General features: G+C 42.3%; 1 protein-coding gene across 2 annotated transcripts in view; it reads left to right on the top strand.

The window, feature by feature from the left end:
- acox3 (acyl-CoA oxidase 3, pristanoyl) overlaps window positions 1–24,449 on the top strand; it is a 211,894-nt gene that overhangs the window by 151,384 nt on the left and 36,061 nt on the right. For both annotated transcript variants that reach the window (XR_005944229.1, XM_041197722.1), the window contains exon 14: window positions 19,355–19,470. Coding sequence is in view for 1 of the 2 variants with exons in the window: in XM_041197722.1 (XP_041053656.1) it covers window positions 19,355–19,470 (116 nt within the window). In the remaining variant the exon portion in view is untranslated. The remainder of the gene's footprint in view (window positions 1–19,354; window positions 19,471–24,449) is intronic.

The following is a 24,449-nucleotide window of genomic DNA, read 5'->3' on the forward strand; positions in this document are numbered from 1 at the left end:
AATTAAAACAATTATATCAGGCAGCTTACTCAGAAACAGAAGCAAGGTGTATTCCACCATGTTATTACCTTAAGGGCGACATTTTATTGAGAAAATGGAGGCCGGATCATATCTCAGCAAATGAAAGCTGGAGGGAAGTGCTTCAGATTGTATCCCAGTTGGGTATAGAAGTGAAATGCTGATGATGGCTCATGAAATTCCAATGGGGCTATATTTAGGAGCTAGGAAAACACAAGAAAAGATACAGAGATATTTTTGTTGGCCACGATTGCAGACGGATGTAGTCAAATTCTGTAGAACATGACACACATGTCAGGTAACAGGGAAACCACAAGCAATGATAATGCCGGCACTTTTAACCTCAATACCAGCATTTGAAGAACCTTTGACGATGGTCATGATTGATTGCATTGGACCTCTCCCTAAGACTAAAAGTGGAAATCCTTAACTGACAATAATGGACAAATCTCTGCCAGGTTTCCTGAAATGATACCTTTAAGCAATATTACAACCAAGAAGATTGTGGAGGAATTAACTAAATGTTTTACAAGATATGGTTCACCTAAGGAAATACAATTAGATCAGGGGTCAAATTTCATGTCACATCTGTTTAAGGAAGTAATGAACAGTTAGGGGATGGAATAGTTTAAGTCAACAGCTTACCATCCGGAGTCACAAGGGGCTTTAGAAATATGGCATCAAGCTTTAAAGACTATAATAAGAGTGTACTGTCAGGATTATACACAGTATTGGGATAGAGGAATTCTAATTTTGTTATTTTCTATTAGAGACACTCCCAAAGCATCGACTGGTTTTAGCCCTTTTGAACTAGATTATGTCATGTGGTAAGGGGACCACTAAAATTGATTCATGAGAAATTGGTGTCCTGGATTACGTATCAAATTTCAGGGTAAGATTGAACAGAGCATGTGACTTGGCTAGGGAATATTTAAAGATGTCACAGCAAGTAATGAAAATGAAGGCAGACAAGAAAGCGACAGCTCACAATTTTGTTTCTGAAAAGAAAGTGCTAGTTTTGTTATCAATCCTAGGTGATTCATTAAAGGCAAGGTTTAATGGACCTTACAGGGTTGAAAAGAAATTGAGTGAAGTAAATTATTTAATAAATACTCCAGATAGAAGAAAGAAGCAGAAGATGTGTCATGTAAATATGCTTAAAAAGCACTTTGACATGGAAGAGGAACAAAAAGAGGTATTAGTGATGGTAGATGATAAAAAAGAGGTAGAAGAGCAGGACTCTGAAATTGATTTTGCTCTAATCAAATTAGATAATGAGAGGATGCTTGAAAATTTAAATGAAACATTGAGTTACCTTCCAAATAAGTGTCAAAGTGATTTGAAAAGCTTTTGCAGTCACACAAACCTATTTGTGGGAATAAGTTGGGGAAAACAGATTTAGCTTTACATGGTGTGTCTGTACAGGTTTCATCTTCAATAAGGCAGCATCCTTATAGATTAAATCTGGCAAAGTTATCACCAGTACAGAAAGAAATTGATTTCATGCTTCAAAATGATATCATTGAGTCTAGCAGCAGTAACTGGAATTCGCCTATTGTGCTGGTACCAAAACCAGATGGAACACAAAGTCTGTGTGTGGACTGTTGAAAGGTGAATGCGGTGACAAAAGTGGATTCATATCCTATACCATGGTTGGAGGATTGCATTGAGAAAGTGGAACAATCAAAATTTATCACAAAGATTGACTTGCTAAAAGATCTTGGCAGCCAGGTACCGCTGTCAGAAAGAGCAAAGGAGATATCGGCTTTTGTGACACCAAATGGACCATATCAGTTTAAAGTCATGCCATTTGGTTTAAGGAATGCATCTGTGACATTTTTAAGAGTGACAAAGTAATTGCAGGTCTAAGCAATTGCATTTATATTGTTGATCTGATAGTTTTCAGTCAGACGTAGGAGGAACATTTACAATATTTGTAAATATCGATTACAAGAAGCTAATTTGGTGATGAACTTGGCTAAAAGTGAATACGCAAAAGCACAAGTTACATATCTAGGCCATACCATTGGACATGGTAAGGTGATTCCAAGCAATGCAAAAGTCAAGGCCATTGTGGATTTCCCAGTGTCTACAACAAAACAAGAAGTTTTGAGATTTCTGGGCGTGAGTGGATTTTACCGGAAATTTGTACCAAATTTTAGCAGTGTGGTTGCCCAACTGACTGAACTATTAAAAAAGAACAAGAAGTTTCAATGCACACTGGAGTGTCAGAAGTGATTTGACAGTTTGAAAACTATTTAAGTACAGTACCCAATTTTGACAGTACCCAATTAGGCCAAGTAATTTAAGTTGGCAGTTGGTGCAAGCAATATAGGCATTGGGGCTGTACTGTTACAAGAGGATGACACTGGAATTGAAAAACCGATAGAGTATTTTTCGCGGAAGCTGAATGTACAACAGATAAGATGTTCAACGATCAAAAAAGAGATCTTGGGTTGGTGTTAGCATTGCAGCATTTTGAAATTTATGTTGCAAACAATTCATCAGAAACAATCACTTATACAGACCACAATCCTTTGAAGTTTTCAGATAAATTTCGAGACAAAAGTACAAGACTTTTCAGGTAGAATCTATTATTACAACCATTTAATCTACAGATTATACATGTTGCTGGTAGAGAAAATCTGTTTGCAGATGCATTATCAAGAGTTTGAAGCTTAAAGGGAAAATTGGATGCTTTGAAAAACCTGGATGCTGGATTGGAGTGACTTCTATTGATACTAAGGACTTGATATGTGTGTATATATAACTATATATTTTATATCTATCTGTATATATAGTTATGTTAATGCATGCATCTGCCAATGTAATAAGGTAATAAGTATAGGAGATAGTGTGAGATGGGTTATTAAAAAATGAAGCTATCTTTTGAAATTATGACGGTTCATTTTTGGTAGGGAGAGCAATGTCATGAAAGGATATTAATGTCTATAATGTTATTGGAAATTATTTTTGAATTGGAATTGTAGTGGGGCCTGTGTCTATGTGTGCGTCAGTGTGTGTCTTGATTGGATTAAAGCCAGCTAGTCTGGGTGTTTTGACTTATAGTAGTTTGAGATGTTAATTGGGTAAGCAGTAAGGAGGATAGAAGGTAAAGTGTAAATTTGCATCTGTTGAATTCATTCAATAGTTGGGTAAAATCTTGCACATAGCTGGAATACACCAACAATGTGTTTATATTACTGATAAAATCAGTGGGATGAAAATGTTATTGTTAGAATATGTGACCTTAAAAGCTTAGTGATACCGTGGAAATTTACATTCAAAGGAAAAGCTAGATATAAATAGAAAGGTGTTTGTGTGTGTAGGTCAGAGGCATTAAGCTGTAAGCCTACAGCCGAGCCTTGCAAGGGAACCAAATTGCAAGGGACCTCATTTTGAATTTGTAAGGTCAAATGTATTTTGCCTGGTGTCTGTTTAAAGTCTATGAGTTATTGTTGCCTTGGTGAAGATTTACCTGTGAGTGATTAATTTGGGGATCTGTTTAAAAGTTATTATGCTAATAATTTGTAGACAGGTGTACGTGTTTAATTTGTTGTTAAATTAATATATGTTTAATTAGTTTTATATAAAAATCCTTTTGAGGCCCGGGGGTCTTATTCCTGAATTCAGAGCTGCATCTCAAACTTACCAATTGAAAATATAGGTTATGATAGTTGTTCAAATTTCCCTCTGAGATCAGCCTTTACCAACTACTATGTCATGCCGGCTATTGATGAGACAATAGATACAACAAATACTTGCCAACTGGCAATTTTTCAGTGTGGGAAAATGTCAGATTTTGAGAGTTGAGAGGACTTGCTTGCTTTCGTAGCAATGCTGACACCATCAAAGATGAAGATATGTTTGAGAAGGTTACATAGGCAGTGCACGGACTTCAGTTATCGTTTGAAAAATTAAGCGGTCTTACTACTGATGGCACTTCAGCAATGGTTGCATCTCAAAAGAGATTAGTTGCTCTAATCAAGAAAGAAATGAATCTCCTCAACCTTGATCCAAGTAAGTTGATTGGATGTCACTGCATCATTCATCAGGGGAATTTGCGCACATAGAATGTGCGACTGAGCAACGTAATGTCGACAGTAGTATCGATCATTAATTTAATTAAAAGTACAGGGTTAAACATCCGCCAGTTTAAGGAGTTATTGAAAGACCTTAAATCAGAGTATGGCGATTTAGTTTACTATTGTGAAGTACGATGGCTCAGCTGGGGGAGTATGCTCTTTGTGGTTTTACAAACTGAGAAATGTAGTGTAACTTTTCATGGAGGTGAAGGGAAAACCTGTGGCCAAGCTGAGTGACAACAAGTGGCTGTGTGAGTTGGCTTTCATGGTCGACATTACACAGTATCTGTCTGAGCGTAATGTCAAATTGCAAAGGCCTAACCAGCTTCTTAATTCCCTTCTTTCAAATGTGAAATCATTTGGAGCCAAATTAAGGTTGTAGCAAATGCAACTGGAAAAGGGCAACACGATACATCTTCTTACCCTTCAGAAACAAAAACCTGCAGCAACAGTGAAGTACGCCAGGGAGAATGCAAATTTACTTCAGAAATTTTGAGAGCAATTTCAAGACCTAAAAGTGAAGGAACTGGAATTAAACATTTTTGCCATACCGCTCAATATTGAAGCAGTCAATTTATCTGAAGACCTTCAACATGAAGTTATAGGACTACAAAGCAACATTGAATTTAAGGCTAAATACAATAACCTGCCTCTGCTGGAATTCTACAGGCTCCATGTAGGTGTGGTGCATTTCCAAATTTGAGGAGGTACGTGTTGAAACTAACATTGCTGTTTGGAACTGCATACTGCTGCGAGCAGTTTTTTTCCAAACTTTCTCTCGCAAAGAACCATCTGCATTCCAGATTAATAGACTTTAGAAACTGAATTTAGAAAGTCAGTTGCAAGTAGCAACATCTTCAGTGCCAACAGACATAACAAGGTTCATTAAGGAAAAGCAAACTCAGCCATCACATTAAAGCAGTGGGTGAGCTGAATGTTTCTGTGTTCTCTCTAAAAAAAAAAGTTGTTTTTATGTGTGTGTGGCCCGCGACTGATTTTGTCTATTTGTGAGTGGCCCTTGATAAAAAAAAAAGGTTCCCAACCTCTGTTGTAGATGGTACACACTGCTGCTACTGTGTGTCAGTGGTGGAGGGAGAGAATGTTTAAGGTGGTGGATGGAGTGCCAATGAAGCAGGTTGATTTGCCCAGTATGGTGTGGAGCTTCTTGAGCTGCACTCATCCAGGCAAGTGGAGAGTATTTCCCTACACTCCTGATTTGTGCCTTGTTGATGGTGGACAGGCTTTGGGGAGTCAGGAGGTGAGTTACTCACCACAGAATTCCTAGCCTCCTTTCATTCCTGAATGAACCAAAAGCCCACTGTTTCTGGTCAAAGACATCACAAAGCAAGTACATATTCTATGTTCAGGCTCTGAAGAACCTCTAAACTCAAATTCTGAGCTGTTTTTAAAATGAAAAAAGTAAAAACACTGAATTAGGCAGAATAGAATACTTGCTGAAAATAAACAATAGTCCAAAAAATATTGTGGCTGCCTCTTTCAAAGAACACAAAACTGGAAAGATTAATTCTAATATTAAAAGGGTATTTTGTTGCTTTATGAGTAGTAGATTAAAGGCCTAAGAATTATACGTTACAGATTGATGGAAATATATTCTAAACATGATCATTGATGTTTGTAACAGTGCTGTCACCAATGAGGGTAGACTTGGATTAATATTGTAGTGAAGTGCCCCTTTTACTTTTCTGATTCATTAAAAGGCTGTGGTATTGTTATTGCAGCTTGTTCAAATTGCAAAATGAATTGTTAACAAAATGTACATGCTTTTTTGCTTCTCCACCCTACATTTGGAAAATGCCTCATCCTTCTGTCACATAAATCATGACTCCGCAGGTACTGAAACAGTCTGCATCCATATGCAGCAAGACCTGGACAACACTTAGGCTTGGGCTGATAATTGACATACAAGTGCCAGGCAATAACCATTTCCAACAAGAGAGAATCCAGCCATCTCCCCTTGACATTCAATGGCATTGCCATTACTGAATCCCCTACCATCAACATCCTGGGGGGGTTACCATTGACCAGAAACTGAGCTGGATCAGCCAAATAAGTACTGAGGCTACAAAAGTATAAGCATGAACTAAGAACAACCTGCTTTTATATGACAACTTTATTGTCATAAAACTCCCCAAGATACTTCACAGAGGCATTATAAAACAAAGTATGACACCAAGCCACATAAGGCAACATTAGGTCAAAGAGGGAGATTTTAAGGAGTGTCTTAAAGCAGGAAAACAAGACATGTAGAGATTTAGGAAGGGAATTTCAGATATTATGGCCCAAGGCACCTGAAGTCAAGGCCACCAATGGTAGAGTGGTTAAAATCAGGAATGGTGAAGAGGCCAGTATTTGAAGAGCACAGCTATTTCAGAGGGCTGTCGGGCTTGAGGAGATACAGAGATAGAGAGGGATGAGGTCATGGAGCAATTTGAAAAGAAGGATGAGAACTGCGAACCATTGTAGGTTAGCGAGCATGGGTAATGGATGAACATGATTTGGTGCAAGTTAGCACGCTGACAGCAAAATTTTGAATGACCTGAACATTACAGACGTTAGAATGTAGGAGGTCAGTCAGAAGTGCATTAGCAGAGTCAGGTCTGGAGGTAACAGATGCATGGATCAGGGTTTCAGCAGCAGATAACTGAGGCATTTGTGGAGATGGATGATGTTACAGAGGTAGAAATCGGTAGTCTAAGATGGCATAAAAACATGGTTGCAAGCTCATCTCGGGGTCAGATATGACAGTTTAGAGATAGTGAAGGAGTCAAGAAATGTGGTGGTGAGGCAGAGCTGTGTGTTATCACCTGTTGAAAATGACTTGTTTTTGGATATGGCCAAGGGGCAGCATTAAATGAGGAAAAGGAGAGGTCCAAGGAGAGATTCATGGGGGATTTCAAAGGTAACTGCGTGGGAATAGGAAAAGAAGCCATTGATGGTGATTCTCTGGCTATGTTTAGATAGGGCAGAATTTTTAGGTCAGCACGCACCCAACCCGATCGGACGTGAAATTGTGCAGGATGATATCAGGCGAATGTCCTGACGTCATCTTGCACTCGCATGACATTTCGGTCGGCAGGCGCACATAAAAGTCGGAAGCGTGCCCGCTGACAATTAAGAGGCCAATTAAGGGAATTAAAGTTGTAATGGTCTCCAATTTTTCATGGTCTGTTCAACCTTAGGTTTGGCAGACAGACAAATCAGCCAGACAGCCTTTGCATTTTTCAACAAACCTCATCTAAGGGCAGGATGAGGTTTCCATTATTAAATTAAAGAAATAAAAATGTATGGTCAGGATTTTCATCATGTATATGTTCAAGTGACTGATTCTGATGTATGGACATTTTTTTCTGGATTTTAAAAACTTTATTTATCCGTTTTAAAGCCTTCAGCTCCCTGAGGCAGTTAATTGACCAGCCAGCGTGAGATTGCAGTTGGGGACCCAACACTCTCCGTTCCCCGCCTGCATGCCAACTTAAAAATCCTGTCTGTAAGAACAGAAACAGGCGAATGCAGTCCCACTCAGCCAGATGACAGCGGAGAGGTGTTGGAGAGAAATGATGTCAAAGGCTGTAGACAGATTAAGAAGGACAAGGAGAGATTGCCATTAGTCACATAGGATGTCATTTGTGACTTTAATAAGAGCCATTTTAATATTATGGAAGGCTCAGAAATTTGATTGGAGGGATTCAACCAAGGAGTTCCGGGCTTTGGGCATTAATTTGGGAGAAACACCACAGTCAAGAGGCAGGATTTTCCGGTCATCGGGTGGGTGCAGCGGGCAGGCCTGGGACCGCCGGGAAATGGTCTGCCACCCGCAATCGGCCCCTGACCGTGATTTCATACTGGCTGGCCAATGAATGGCCAACCAGCGTGAAAGGTGTGCTGAGGAGCTCAGCACTGCTGGGGTGGGGGCAGGAGGAGTGCGAGCACAAAAATCTGAAAACTGCCTGAGAAAACAGAGCTGCCTCAGGGAGCTGAAGAATTGTGGAGACAAAAATAAAGATTTTAGAAATGAGAGAAACATGTCACATGAACAGGGACATATTAAAAATGATGTGTAAAAATTTTTAATTACTGCTGGAGACCTCATCCTGCCTGTGGAAGAGGTTTCATGAAAAGTCCAAAGGCTGCCAGGACAATTCGCCCGCCTGCCAGCCATAACGTTGGATGGGCAGCGAAAAATAACTTTCAGTTATTTGATTAAGGGCCTTAAAAGGCCTCTTAATTGTCGGTGGGCATGCTGCCGACTCTTGTACGCGCCCACTGACCGAAATACCGCATGGGTGTGCACGGTGATGTTGGGGTGCTTGCCCCACGTCATAGCGCACTATTTTATACCCAATCAGGTCAGTGCGCGACTGCCCGCAGGACATAAAATCCTGCCCAAGGACTTTGGAGAGAAAAGGGAGGCTAGAGGTGAGATGGTAGCTTGCAAGGATGAAGGGGGTCATGATTTTCCTTTTATGGTTATGCAGGTCAAAATTAATTTTCTTATTTTGTTTTGCTCATATGGGACCAGAAGACCTAAATAGAAATTATTGCAAAGTAACTAGAGAATAGATATCATAAAGAAAGTATATATACTCAAAAAAGAAATTAATGTTTACAATAATCTGTCAAGAGGCAAAAACATTGGAGTTATTCAAACCACAATTAGATATAATAATGAAAAACTGACTGCACTCAGTAAATGTCCTTTCATCCCTAACTTCACTTATCTAACTAACAAATTATGAATATTTCTAAATTTCCATGATTACTAATGAACTTTCATAATTGTCATGAACCTTGGAATATCAGTTTGCCCCCGAACCTCAGCAATGATAGAAAATGCATCAAATAAGGAAAAGATATGCACGATGTTCAGGCCATAGATGATTAAGATGCACAAATCACAAGCAGATGTGTTTAAGTCCTCCTAAGATTGAGTTTTTCATATAAATATATGTTGAGTTGAATGGCCATTTCTAGCAGTGAGTTCTTGATGTACATTCATGAAGGTCAGTGAATCCATTTTATAGTCAGCTGGGAGTACATTGTGTAACAAATTTAATATAAAGCAACATGTGACTCTTTATATGGAACCACGCACCCATAGAATAAGCAAAATACCTTGCTAACTAAATATAAGGGTTGCAAAATTGGGATTATTTGTGCCCTTTTTTTGGCTGCTACGATTGCCCTTAGAACTTCAAAATGGTGTTCACAGCTAGATAAAAGACATAATGGGCGAGTCACACAGGATGTCATATTGGAAGGCCGTTAGTTCACATGCAGTGAATTGCATGCTATGCAGATTTGACACCAGCAGTGGTATTTTGGAGCTCAATGATCCAGCTGATGCCCTTTCATAAACGCGCAAAGCTGAACTTGTGTTCAACAGCAGTAAAGGCATCCCACCAGCACTATTTAAAGGGATCGTCAACTGCTTAGAGGTTTTTTTTTACTCATTGACAGAATGTGGGCTTCACTGGCTGGGCCAATATTTATTGCCCATCACTAGTTGCCCTTGAGAAGGTGGTAGTGAGCTGCCTTAATAAACCACTGCAGTCTATGTGGTGTAGGTACACCCATAGTGCTGTTAGGAAGTGAGTTCCAGGATTTTGACCAAGCGACATGAAGGAACAGCAATGTACTTCTGAGTCAGGATGATGAGTGACTTGGAGGGGAACATCCAGGTGGTGGTTTTCCTATCTAACTTCTGTCCTTGTCCTCCCAGATGGTAGTGGGCATGGGTTTGGAAGGTCCTGTCTAAGGAGCCTTGGTGAATTCCTGCAGTGCATCATTTATATGGTACATACTGCTGCTACTCTGCATCGGTGGTGGAGGGAGTGAATGTTTGTGGATGTGGTGCCAATCAAGCGGGCTACTTTGCCTTGGCGGTGTCAAGCTTCTTGAATGTTGTTGGAGCTGCATTCATCCAGTCAAGTGAGGAGCATTCCATTACACTCCTGACTTGTGCCTTGTAGTTGGTGGACAGGCTTTAGGGAGTCAGGAAATGAGTTACTCATCACAGGATTCCTAGCCTCTGATCTGCTCTTGTAGCCACAGTATTTATATGACTAGTCCAGTTCAGTTTCTGGTCAGTGGTAACCCCCAGGATGTTGATAGTGGGGATTCAGCGATGGTAATACCATTGAATGTCAAGGGGCGATGGTTGGATTCTCTCTTGTTGGAGATGGTCATTGCCTGGCACTTGTGTGGCATGAATGTTACTTGCCACTTGTCAGCCCAAGCCTGGATATTGTCCAGGTCTTGCTGCATTTGGAAATGGACTGCTTCAGTATCTAAGGAGTCGCGAATGGTGCTGAACATTGTGCAATCATCAACGAACATCCCTACTTCTGACCTTATGATGGAAGGAAGGTCATTAATGAAGCAGCTAAAAATGGTTGGGCCAAGAACACTACCCTGAAGAACTCCTGCAGTGATGTCCTGGAACTGAAATGACTAACTTCCAACAACTACAACCATCTTCCTTTGTGCTAGGTATGACTCCAACCAGCGGATTGTTTTCCCCTGATTCCTATTGACTCCAGTTTTGCTCGGGCTCCTTGATGACACACTCGGTCAAATGCGGCCTTGATGTCGAAGGCAGTCACTCTCACCTTACCTCGGGAGTTCAGCCCTTTTGTCCATGTTTGAACTAAGGCTATAATGAGGTCAGGAGCTCTGTGGGTCTGGCGGAACCCAAACTGAATGTCAGTGAGCAGATCGTTGCCAAGCAAGTGCCGCTTGATAGCAATATGGATGACCCCTTCCATCTCTTTATTAATGATCGAGTAGACTGATGGGACTGTAATTGGCCGGGTTGGATTTGTCCTGCTTTTTGTGTACAGGACATACCTGGCCAATTTTCCACATAGCCAAGTAGATGCCAGTGTTGTAGCTGTATTGGAACAGTTTGGCTAGCGGTGCGGCAAGTTCTGGAGCACAAGTCTTCAGTACAATTGCCGGAATATTGTCCCAACCCATAGCCTTTGCACTATCCAGTGCCTTCAGCCATTTCTTGATATCATGTGGAATGAATGCAATTGGCTGAAGACTGGCATCTGTGATGCTGGGGACCTCCAGAGGAGGCCAAGATGGATCATCCACTTGGCATTTCTGGCTGAAGATTGTTGTAAATGCTTCAACCATATCTTTCACACTGATGTGCTGGCTCCCCCATCATTGAGGTTGGGGATATTTGTGGAGCCTTCTCCAGTGAATTGTTTAATTGTCCACCACTATTCACGATAGGATGTGGCAGGATTGCAGAGCTTAGATCTCATCCATTGATTCTGGGATCATTTAGCTCAGTCTATCACTTGATGCTTATGCTGTTTGGCATGCAAGTAGTCCAGTGCTATAGCTTCACCAGGTTGACGCCTCATTTTTAGGTATGCCTGGTGCTGCTCCTGGCATGCCCTCTGTGCATTGAACCAGGGTTGATCCCTGGCTTGATGGTAATGATAGAGTGGGGCATGTGCCAGGCCTGGAGTTTGCTGATTGTGTTTGAGTACAATTCTGTTGCTGCTGATAGTCCACAGTGCCTCATGAATGCCCAGTCTTGAGTTGCAAGATCTGTTCGAAATCTGTCCAATTTAGCATGGTTGTAGTGCCACACAACACGATGGAGGGTATCCTCAATGTGAAAGCGGGACTTGGGGTCTCCACAACGAGTGTGCAGTGGTCACTCCTACCGATACTGTTGTGGACAGATGCATCTGCGGCAGGCAGGTAGGTGAGGATGAGGTCATGTATGTTTTCCCTCTTGTTGTTTCCTTCACCACCTACCACAGACCCAGTCTAGCAGCTATGTCCTTTATGACTCATTCAGCTTGGTCAGCAGTGGTGCTACCGATCCACTCTTGGTGATGGACATTGAAATCCCCCACCCAGAGTACATTCTGCGCCCTTGCCGCTCTCAGTGCTTCCCCCAAGTGCTGTTTAACACAGAGGAGCACTGATTCATCAGCTGAGGGAGGGCGGTGGGTGATAATCAGCAGGAGGTTTCCTTGCCCATGTGTGACCTGATGCTATGAGACTTCATGGGGCCCAGAGTTGATGTTGAAGACTTCCAGGAAAATTCCCTCCCTCACTGTGCCGCCACCTCTGCTTGATCTGTCCAGTCAGTGGGACAGGACATACCCAGTGATTGTGTTGGCGGTGTCTGGGACATTATCTGTAAGGTATGATTCCATGAGGATGACTATGTCAGGCTGTTGCTTGACTGACCTGTGTGACAGCTCTCCCAATTTTGGCACTAACCTCCAGATGTTCTCACAATCATAGAATCTTAATGGCAAGTACATCATGTCTACACCGGCTCTCCAAATGAGCATTATGACCTAGTGCTATTGCCCTGCCTTTTCCCTGTACCCTTGCACATTGTTTCTATTCAAATAATCGTTTAATGCCCTCTTAAATGCCTTGATTGAGCCTTCCTCCACCACACTTCCAGACAATGCATTCCAGACTTAAACTACTCGTTGTGTGAAAAAGTTTTTTCTCATGTTACACTTTCTTCTTTTGCAAATCACTTTGAGGAGAATTTTCCCCCCCCCATCGGTGGGGTTGTGCGGGAGTAGGCGGGAGTGGGCGTGAACCCAATGGGCGCCCCCAATTGGGCCGGCGTCGCCATTTTACGTGGGCGGTCCTTAATTGACGTGATGTGCGCCCGGAAGCACCGTGCACACGAAAGAGCGCATAATTCTCCCTGAGGCACCTCTGCCTGAGACTAGTTTAAAAATTTAAATGACGAAAAGAAAATATTTTAAGACATGTCCCCTCATATTACAGTGTCATGAGCTGGGACATGTCAAGGAACATAAATGAAAAATTTATTTAATTTATAAACCATTCATGAAACCTCATCCCACCTGTGGTTGAGGTTCCATGAAAAATGTGAAGGCCGCCTGGGCTCTTAGCCTGCCCACCAACTTTAATTGATATTTAAATGGCCTTTGACAGTTAGGCGGGTACGCTGCCGAATCAGCTGCACACCGGCTGAACTGAAAGTCTAAATGACGCGTGGTGATTTTGGGACACACGCCTGTCGTCACCCCGCATCATTTTATGCTTCAGCGAGCGGACCCCATCCCCGCTCGCCAAGCCGAAAATTCTGGCCTTTAAATGTGTGCCCTCTCATTCTTGATCCTTTTATTTTTGGGAATAGCTTCTCACTATCTACTCTGTCCAGCCCCTTCATGATTTTGAACATTCCCATCAAATCTCCTCTCCGCCTTCTTCTGTCCCCCTCCAAGGAGAACAGCCCCAACCTTTCCAAGCTGTCCTCATAGCTGACGTTTCTCATCCCTGAAACCATTCTTGTAAACCTCTTCTGCACATTGTCCAATGTGTTCACATCCTTCCTATAGGATGGTGCCCAGAACTGTACACGATACTCCAGCTAAGGCCTAAAGAGTGATTTATATAAATTTAGCATAACTTCCTTGCTCTTGTACTCTATCCCCCTATTAATAAAGCCCTGGATACTATATGCTTTATTAACTGTTCTCTCCACCTTCAATGATCTATGCACATACACACCCAAATCTTTCTGCTTCTGCACCCCCTTCAAAATTTCATCCCTTATTTTATATTGTCTGTCTCTGTTCTTCCTACATGCATCGCCTCACACTTCTCCGCATTGAACTTCATCAGTCACCTATCTGCCCACTCCACCAACTTGACTATATCCCCTTGAAGTACCACACCATCCTCCTCGCATGTCATAACACTGCCTAGCTTCGTATCATCCGCAAACTTTGAAATTGTCCCCTGCACACCAAGATCTAGATCATTAATATATATCAGGGAAAGCAAAAGTCCCAATACTGACCCCTGGGGAACTCCATTACGAACCTTCTTCCAGCCTGAAAAGTATCCATTGACCTTTACTCTCTGCTTCCTATTTTTCAACCAATTTTGTATCCACGTTTCTACTCTCCCTTTTATTCCATGAGCAATAACTTTTCTCACAAGTCGGTTGTGTGGTACTGTGTCAAATGCCTTTTGAAAGTCCATGTACACCACATCAACAGCATTACCCTCATTAACTTTTTCTGTTACCTCTTCAAAAAAAACTCCAGCAAGTTAGTTAAACATGATTTTCCCTTTAGAAATCCATGCTGGCTCTTCCTTATCAACCCATATTTTACTACTTGACTACTAATTCTATCCCGAATAATTGTTTCTGGAATCTTGTCCACTACTGAAGTCAAACTAACTGGTCTATAATTGCTGGTCTTATTCTTACAACCTTTTTTGAACAAGAGTGTAATGTTTGCAATTCTTCAGTCCTCTGGCATCACCCCTAAGTCTAGGGAAGACTGAAAGATTATGGCCAGTCCCCCTGCAATTTCAACTTTCACTTCCTTCAATATCCTTGAATGCATCTCATCCGGTTCCATAGCCCTGTCAAATTTAAGTACCAACAGTCTATTCAACACTTCCTCCTTATCAATTTTGAACCCTTCTAGTGACAGTTTCCTCATCTGTCACCATGGCCTGGGTAGCATCTACCTCCTTGGTAAAGACGGATGCATAGTATTCATTTATTACCTAAGCCATGGCCCCTTCATCCATGTATAAATTCCCTTTTAGGTCCCTAATCGGCCCCACTCCTCCTTTAACCACCCTTTTACTATTTATATGCCTATAGAAGACTTTGGGATACCCCTTTTTTGTTGGCTGCCAGTCTTCTATCATAATCCCTCTTCACTTCTCTAATATGCTTTTTCATCCTCCCTCTGGACCTTCTGTGTTCCTCTTGGTTCTCATTTGTATTTTCTAGCTGGCACCTGTCATAAGCAGGTTCTTTCTCTTAATTTCAATCTCTATTTTCATCAAGGGAGCTCTGGATTTGTTTGACCTACCTTTCTCTTTCGATGGAATATACCTTGACTGTGCCCGAACCAATTCTCTTTTGAAGGTAGCCCATTGTTCTGCTGCAGTTCCCCCTCCGCCCAGTCTTTTGTTCCAATCTGTCTGGCCCAGCTCCGTTCTTGCCCCATCGAAGTCGGCTCTTCTCCAGTTAATTATTTTTACTCTGGATTGCCTAGCGTCCTTTTCTATCATCATCCTAACGTACAATATAATGACCACTGTCTCCTAAATGCCCCCCCACTGACATTTGATCTACCTGGTCTACCTCATTTCCAAGAACCAGGTCCAACAGTGCATCTTTTCTTGTTGGATTGGACACATACTGCTGTAAAAAATTCTCCTGAACAGAATCTAGGAACCTTTGCCCCTCTCTGCCCTTTACAATACCACTGTCCCGGCCTACATTCAGGTAATTAAAATCCCCCATTATAACTACTCTATTTTGCCTGCATCCCTCTAATTTCCCTGCAGATTTGTTCTTCTACGTCTTTCTCACTAGTTGGCGGTCTATAGATTACACCAAGTAATGTAATTGCACCCTTTTTGTCTTTAGCTCTAACCAAATTGATTCTGTTCTTGAACCTTCTGGAACATCCTCTTTCTCCAACAATGCTCTCCTTAACCAATATTGCCACCTCTCCTCCTTTCCTCCCTCTTCTGAACACCTTGTACCCGGGAATATTTAACACCCAGTCTACCCTTCCTTGAGCCAAGATGGAGAGAGAAACAGTTAACGTTGAGCCCGTTGAGTTCTGAAGAAGAGTCATATGGACTCGAAATGTTAATTCTGTTTCTCTCTCCACAGATACTGCCAAACCCGCTTAGTTTTTCCAGCATTTTCTGTCTTTATTTCTGCACAAACGAGTAGTCATTCTTCTTGGAATACAGCGTGGTTTGGAGAATGAACAGAGTCTACATAGAGCAGGACATGCAGCAGGAAGAGGAGAACAATTGCTTTGAGCAGGTGACCATAACCGATTGGATGTCCAGGGAGCATTTCAGTTACCTGAGTCACATTGAGCAATACGGTGTGAGACAGCTCACTTCAGTAATGATGATCACACTGAAATCTGCCACCTGCTACAGCCACAGATGACCATATTGTCCATAGTTGTGAAGATGAAAAAGTCCATGAACTTTTAAGCTCCAGACTGGAACAAGCGATAGTTTCAAAATCTTGCAGCTTGCCATTCACTGTTGCATATTCAGAGAGCTAACTACATTTCATTCTTTCTTGCCAGAGAGAAGCCAGCAAAACAAGCAGGATTTCAGGGCTCCTTATGTTGGAGGGTGCCATTGACTGCATGCCTATCACTTTGTGGATGTTGCATGTCAACATTGCCCTATATTGGAGCCAAAACGGATTCCACTTCCTCAATATCCAACTGATACGCTGCGAATCACACAGGTCAATGCCCAGTACCCTGAAAGTAGTCATGATGCCTCCATTCTGTAGTGGTCCACTGTGGCAGTTGCTTTTGAGCCAGAGCAAACCAAGCGATGGCTACTGGGCAACAAGGGTTAGCCACTGACAATGTGACTGATGATTCTCTTGTGCAACATACATTCAACAAAAGCCACACTGCCTCATGAAATGTGATAAAGCAGATCATTGGTTTGCTGAAACGATGCTTCCAGCACTTGAACTGCTCTCGAGGAGCAGTCTACTACCTGGGAGAGTGGGTGTCAAGATTCGTGGTGATCTGCTGCATGCTGCACTACCTCACCAGCATGGTGAGCATCTCAGGAGGAGGAGTATGAGAAGGAGGTGGAAGAGAGGATACAACCTAGAAATCCTTTTTCTGGTTAGGGCAGACTATCTGTGTAACACCAGTAATTGTAACCCGAATTCCCATTCACCAACAGCTCCACACAGTACCCTTCCTTTGTTATTTGCCATCACAGTGTTCATTTGGCCTCAGTGCAAAAATAAAAGCCACCACAAAATAAATATTCCAAACTAAATTTATAAAAGCAATCATTCCGTATTACACTCGCACTTCAATTCATCACCCTTGTGTGTTTCGTTAGTGCCCACCTTCTGCTTGCCTTTCCCTGTCTTTGTGCTCATGCAGTGCTATTTCCATGGTTACAGCATGGCTGGTAGAAGGTTGCTGAATTTCAATAGTAGATGGCCTTCGAAAATCACTTCAAGAGTTGTAGGCCTAGAAGGCCTAATTGCGGACTGCACTATCTCAACATGGTTGACATCAGTCTGAACTCAGTGACAGGCAACAGCAAAGGCACTGATAGAATGGCAGGGTTTGAAGGACACATGCTGTCTGCCTGAGAGAGGACAATGGGTTTGTGCTCAATGAAACCACTGCCACTCCCCTGTGGTGATGTCCCTCAGCATTCCTAGTAACCTGTTGCAAGACAGATTATAGGGCTGCTATGCACCCTGAAAGCCCCTCTGAATATTGTAAATTATATCTATGATGGCAGCAGTCTGAGCCTGCATGACAACAGCTGACCTTGCATGATTTCAGTCAGAACTTCCACTGCAGCACCCAGACATTTGGTGAAAGCTGCTAATGCTGCAATGGAAGCTGTGACATTGGCCATCAGATGCTACACTGATGTTTGGTCCACAAGTGCGCTAATGAAGTTGGTCTCTGTGCTGGGAATAATATACTTCAAGGTCTGCTCAAAGCCCTGTGCCAAGCTGGTGCTGAATTCCTCCATTCGCCTTGTCATTGCCTGCAAACTTCTCAATGCACCAAATGTGTTCATCGAAGTCCTCTGCAGCAGAACTTTTTCGTTACTTCAACCTCTGCTGAGATGGCAACTGCTCTATCCTTGCCCCTTGCCCTGACTGCAGTCCACTTGTGCCCAGTGTCTCACCATGTGCAGATCTTACTTTTATGCTACCTTCTAAATTACACATAATATCCGTATCTGAGCTGGTGGCTGCAAGTCTAAAATGTGGTGTGTCTTCATCATCACTGTCTTCTTGCTGTTCTTCCACTGCCAGGACAGTTTGCACTTCTTATGAAATTGTGAGAAAGGCATACGAGTAAGGTTGTGGTGCAAGGTAGGTGGGAGTAAGAGATATATGTTTACATCATCTGCACCTTGCAAATCAGAAGACAGTGTAGGATGTGGGGGAGGTTGAATATGAGAAGCAGGATTAGGGATGAGGTTACTGTCATCTTTGATGGTTTCAGCCCTGCCGCTACTCACAGCCTCAGCAGTGGATATCTTAATAAAGAGCACCGTCTCCTCCATGGGGTTTAGGAAATGCAGGTGTGCATGTTCTCCCACCAATTATCTCCTGCTGCCTCCAGTTATGTGCCACCTTGAACTGCAAGAGAGAGGAAAGTGCATCAGTGACTGTTTCATCCTTCTGGTGGAAGCTGCTTTTGGTCATGTGTTTGGGAGACATGGCTATCATGGTTGAATAGCTGCCAGTGTGTGCAAGCTGTAAGATTTTGGCTTAAGACTTGCAGCAGTGCCAATTATGTGAGGGTGTAGTGGAGTGTATGAATGCCAGATATGTTTCCTGATTGGTAGAGATTATTGTTGGGGAATGATGGGGGTGTGGTGAATTGAGCATTGGCTGAGGCTAGTGTTTCATTTGGTAGGGGATGGTGTTCAAAGATGCATTCACTGATCTTGACTGCTTGAGTGAGGTCATTGAACTTCTTGCAGCACTGAGTTAAGGTCCTCTGAGCTTGACTCCTAGCATTGATCTCCAGAGCTGTCTGCTCCCCTACCTTCTTTCCATCTATTCCCCCTGGACCTCCAATGCCACATCTGAAAATCTTGTTGTACCTGCTCTTCCCCGTTGTGCCTTTATTCAATATTTTCCAAGTTAGATTCATTTCCTGCACTACTTCCAGAACTTGCTCCATTCACAATGCACTCCACCCCTCACCCCAACTTCAAGTAGTGCAGGCTATCTTTAAGCAGGCTAGCTTTAAGTAATGCTAACCACAAAGGATATTGGTCCCTCTGCTAAAGCATCACCCGATCAACAGTGCGGTTTAGAACTAGCTGAACAATGAAATCAATTAACACGGCAGGCAATACAAAGCTGATACATTGCCTGCATTACATTGAATGGGCATGGGTTAATCATGCATCACAATGTTTGTGCCCATTTTTGGGGTTATCGAATTTAGCCCCCAAGGTGTGTAATTGCTTTCAAAAAGTGGTGGAATAGATTTGAAGCAGGAATAGACAGAAAGCTAGGAGAGCCAACCAAAGACATGGTTGAATAGAAGGTGGGAGAGATGCAGCGAGGCGGAGGGGGAGTGGGCTTTAGGAAGAAAATTCCAGTGCAGTGCTGTGATGGCTGAATGCTCTGCCTCCAATGGAAAATATTGCTCATTAATTTATTTCCGATTGTCTTTCAGTTGCTTTAGCTGCGTACAAATGGCTAACTTGCTACCTATTGCGTGAGAGCTACATGAAGTTGGATGATGAGAAGAATTCAGGCAAATCAGACTTTGAGTGCAAAAACAACAGTCAGGTAAATAATTTGGGGTGGGAAATCGTGGAAGTGGCTGTATCTTTTCAGTCAATTTGTTACTCAGTAATTTAACCGTTTAGTAATTATGTGACCAAAACAGTGTTTTGGAGATGAGGGAGGAAATCTAGTATAAATAGGCTTGTGAATGCTCTGGGAAGAGGAAGTCCACAAATGATACCCACACTTTCTCATTATTGAGTAAACAAATGTTACTGCTTAGACTTGTTGAAGAGAGAATAACCAGGCGTATTTAGGACGTGTTAACATAATTACATTACATTAGGAGGACTTAATAACAAATATAAAAGATATAGAAACTGGTGCTCCTTAGGGAATTTTTGATTTAGCCTAGCTGCGGCTAGCATAAATAGTCAAGAAGCCATACTTTTCATCTCTTGAAGGAGTTCCTGGTGTGTGATTTACAATGTTATAACTGGTACCTATACTCATATACATTTCTTGTAATAGGTCTTATTTGATTATCTTGTCACATGTTTTAATGTTGTTTCCCCAAAGTCATCCATGAATAATGTATGTATGTATGGAGTGAGAAATTCAATTTAAAACAACCCAACAGCAAAGCCTTTTTACTTAAAAAATGGAGAGGTTAGCTAATTTCACACTATTGCTCTGGAAGTTACCTAAGGGAGGATGAAGTTGCTAACACATACACACACAAAGATTAGTTAAAAATGAAGATGAAAGGATGCTTATAACATAAATCAAGATTAGTCCATATTCAGTGTAGAATCACAGAATTGTTCCAGCAAAAAAGAGGCTATTTGGCCTGTTATGCCTGCGCCAGCTCACTGAGGCAGCAATTACCTAGTGCCACTTCTCACCTTCTCTCCATAGACGTGCACATTCCTTTCCTTCAGATAATAATTCAATTCCCACTTGAATGCCTTGGTTGACCTTACCACACACTCAGCAGGCTTGATGTGTTTTGAAGTTGAGGTGCTCTGTTGTCTGAAGTGAAGGTCTTGAGGGTGTAGAGTTGTCTCTGCAACTGCAATGGCTTCCACTGTTGAATTGCTGGAGGTTGCTTTAAAAGATGAGCTTAATAGGTGGAATCAGGGTTTACAGGGAGGAGAGAACTTCCAAAGTTCTATTCTGCAGACTTGGCACTTTTAGCTGCCTAGTTGCTTAATTGCAGACCAGTAGCTGTTTTTAGATTCCTTTCTCTGTCTCTTCCTGGATTGAAGCCTTTTTTCCAGATGGTTCACTATGGATCTGCCTTTTTTCTGCCCTTTTCAATGTTTTTTTAGGGTAAAGCAAGATGGCCATCATTTTCATGTGACCTGTACAACAATGCCGAGTCACTTTCCATATAAGGCAAGCGGTAATTCCATTAAAGCTATCCGAAGTCTCCTTACGCCTTGTACTTATTAAAATGGTCAAGTTGTTCATACCTTATAGTGGCTTACCAGTTAATGGCTTTGTATTTGGAGGAAAATCCATCAAGTCAATGACTTTCTGTTTAATTTTTGGAACAGTCTTCGAATTTTAAATGTGTATGCATGAGGAATGCATGCTGGTCTCCTCAGGAGGTAAGTGAAAGATGATTGAAATCCACACTTCTCTCTAGTAGTCTGGAGCCATTTTGAGAACAGTTTTTAAACTCCGTCTAATGTTTTTTTAAATGAGACCTTTAGAACAGTTTTTCTAAAAATTTGTTACATCATAGCTGCGCACTATAACAATCTCATTGATTGGATTTAATTTTTTTTATTCTTTCATGGGATGTGGATATCACTGGCTAGGCCAGCATTTATTGCCCATACCTAATAGCCCTAGGGAAGGTGGTCGTGAGCTCCCTTCTTGGTCAGTGGGTGTAGGTCATGTCGGGCAGAGGGAAAGGCGGAAAGGGGCTGGGCAAAGGCGGAGCCAAGCGGCACCGCAAGGTCCTTCGCGATAACATCCAGGGCATCACCAAGCCGGCCATCCGGCGGCTGGCCCGCCGCGGGGGCGTCAAGCGCACCTCCGGCCTCATCTACAAGGAGGTCCACGGAGTCCTGAAGGTTTTCTTGGAAAACGTGATCAGGGACTCGGTCACCTACACTGAACACGCCAAATGCAAGACGGTGACGGCCATGGATGTGGTCTACCCCCTGAAGCGCCAGGGGCGGACCCTGTATGGCTTCGGTGGTTGAGGATAGTTTCTGAAAGAGAGTGAGCTCCCTTCTTAAACTGCTGCAGTCCATGCGGTATAACTATACCCACAGTGCTGTTAGAAAGGGAGTCCCAGGATTTTGACCTAGTGACAGTGAAGGAATAGCAACATAGCTCCAAGTCAGGATGGTGTTTGGCTTGGAAGGGAACTTGCAGGTGGTGGTGTTCCCATCTATCTGCTACACTTGTCCATCTAGGTGGTAGAGGTTGCAGGTTTGGAAGGTGCAAATAAAGAGCATTAACCAGACAATTCAATATTTCCCAGTCCTTGAACTTGTATTAGCGGTAAAGAATGTGTGACAATTTCTTATAATAGCACTTTGTATGGGCAAAATCGGGATATATGAAAAGATCTTACATAAACACAATACTGAAAACTGAAGCAAAAATGAAAAGGCTGGCAAGACTGAATGGTCAGTCAATATTTGTGGAGAGAGCAGATGAGTTTCATGTCTCCGATGTACATCCCCTGATGGAAACAAATGATATGTAGAAGAATAAGCAATATTTAAAAAGGAGTAAAATAAAGGGTAGGAGAAGAGCAAAAAAAACTAATGTACTCACCCTTCCACTTCACCCTTCCAACTCACTCACTTACCCTTCCAATTCACTCATCCAGCTCACTCACCCGTTCACTCAGCCTTCCAATATAGCCACTCAGTCATGCACTCACCCTGCAACTCATGCAACCACTTGCTCACTCACCTTCCAACTCAGCCACCTACTCACTCACTGAAGAGGATGTTAACTAATGTTTCATTCTATTGAAAATGTCAAAAAGTGTCTGCTACATTGCATAGCAGCATTTATCACAGTAAAAACAGGCATTAAATCAATAGAACTAGCAAAAGCCTGCTTACAGCAGGGCCTGAATTTTTCAGTCAGTGGGAGCTGGTGGGGGCAGTCGCAGAGCCGATCGCCGCCCACAATCGACTCCACACCACCATTTTATGCAGGCAGGCCAATTAAGGCCCGCTCAGTGCTACCTGTGCAGGTGAGGGGAAGGAGGAAGAGTCAGGACCAGCACTCATTCACGCATGCGCGCAAAAGAGCACTTCAATTTCCCTGAGGCACAAAGCTGCGTAAATAAATAAATGCTTTGAAAATTTAATTAAACATGTCCCCTTCTTGTGACTGTGTTACATGAGATGGGACATGTTTTTATATTTCAGAAATTATTTTTATTTGATTCGTAAAAGCTTTAAGAAACCTCGTCCCACTCGTGGATGAGGTTTCCTAAAAAACCTAAAGGCCACTTGGCCCTTTAAGGACCCTTAAGGTCGGACAGCATAAACAATGATACCAATTAATTCTTTAATGGCCTTAATAGTCTGTTTAAATATCATCGGGCGTGCAGCCAACTCTGGCGCACGCCGAAGGAAACAGCACGATGATGTCAGGATGCATGCCCAACATCATCGCACGTCATTTTACACACTGACGTGTCAGGCCCAGCTCCGCACGTCGACTGAAAAATTCAGGCCCAGAAGTTGAGCTTGCATTAAAGAAACATTTGATGTTGTTATTCACATCTTTTTTGTGCTGCGATATAAATGTGTAATCAACAATGCCATGTTTGGATCTTTAATTCAGTCAGAATCACTGGTTTGGTTTGCATTGTAAACATTAACAGCATTGATTTTATCTTTGTCAGTAAGTGATCATTTCACTCTCGATATACAACAATATAACCACCAGGGTGTTGGGCCCGAGACTTAACAAAAGCTGTTTTTGTACTTCTTTTGCCAAAAATAAAGCCACATGGCTAATTGAATACAGATGAAGATGACAAACTCAATTGAGATTAAATGATTTAAGGAATGCATAAAGAATATGGAGTCAAAAGTAAGTTATTCACAACATATCTATAAATCTGTGCAATGCAAAATCTAGAATGCGTTTTGGGTGATTAATATACTCCAATACAGCAATATTTCTTACAGTAACTGGGTGGAAACATAAATATTTTGTCATCCATCACCATCCAGGACAAAACAGATCTGCTTGATTGGTACCCTATCCACTGTCTTAAACATTCACTTCCTCCACCATGGGGCACTGTGGCTGCAGGCAGTAATATCTACAAGATGCACTACAGCAACTCACCAAGGTACCTTCGACACCTAGAAGCACATGGGACAGCAGGTGCATGGAAAAACCATCCCCTTTAAGTACCATACAAACATCCAACTCCACACAAGCCATACTTAACTATATATCACTGTTCCTTCATTCTCATCTAATACAATGTGGGAGCACCTTCACTGCGTAGCTATTCAAGGAGGAGGCTCATCACCACCTACTCAAGAACAGATAGAGATGGGCAATAATCATTAGCCTTGCCAGCAACAGCCATATTCTGAGAATAAATTTTAAAAATTGATCCTTAGGGAAATAAGTCTACAGTTAAATTTTTTATTATAACATAGCTGTCAAGGAGCATGCACATTTTGGGCATGAGGATGAGGTGCATCATGTAGTGAATGCGCCATAATACAATACACATAACACTCCCCTGTCATTTCCATGGCCAGGATGTTTAGGTCAGCGAGTTGGGGGCGGGGGGCGAGGCAGGGCAGGGGAGGGCCTGCTAGCTGATGTGTAAAATGATGCAGGATGACGTCGGGCATTCCGCACGATGTCACCCCACATCATTTCAATTTTCAGGTCAGCAGGGGCATAGCTAAATCAGCTGTGCGCCCATCGACCTGTCAACAACCTATTGAGGCCATTTAAAAAGGAATTGACATAATTAATGGGCCTGCCCATCTAACTTTAAGGTTGGCAGGCAGGCCAGGAGCCCTGGC

The sequence above is a fragment of the Carcharodon carcharias genome, chromosome 1 (genome assembly GCF_017639515.1).
Source record: "Carcharodon carcharias isolate sCarCar2 chromosome 1, sCarCar2.pri, whole genome shotgun sequence".
Lineage (NCBI taxonomy): Eukaryota > Metazoa > Chordata > Chondrichthyes > Lamniformes > Lamnidae > Carcharodon > Carcharodon carcharias.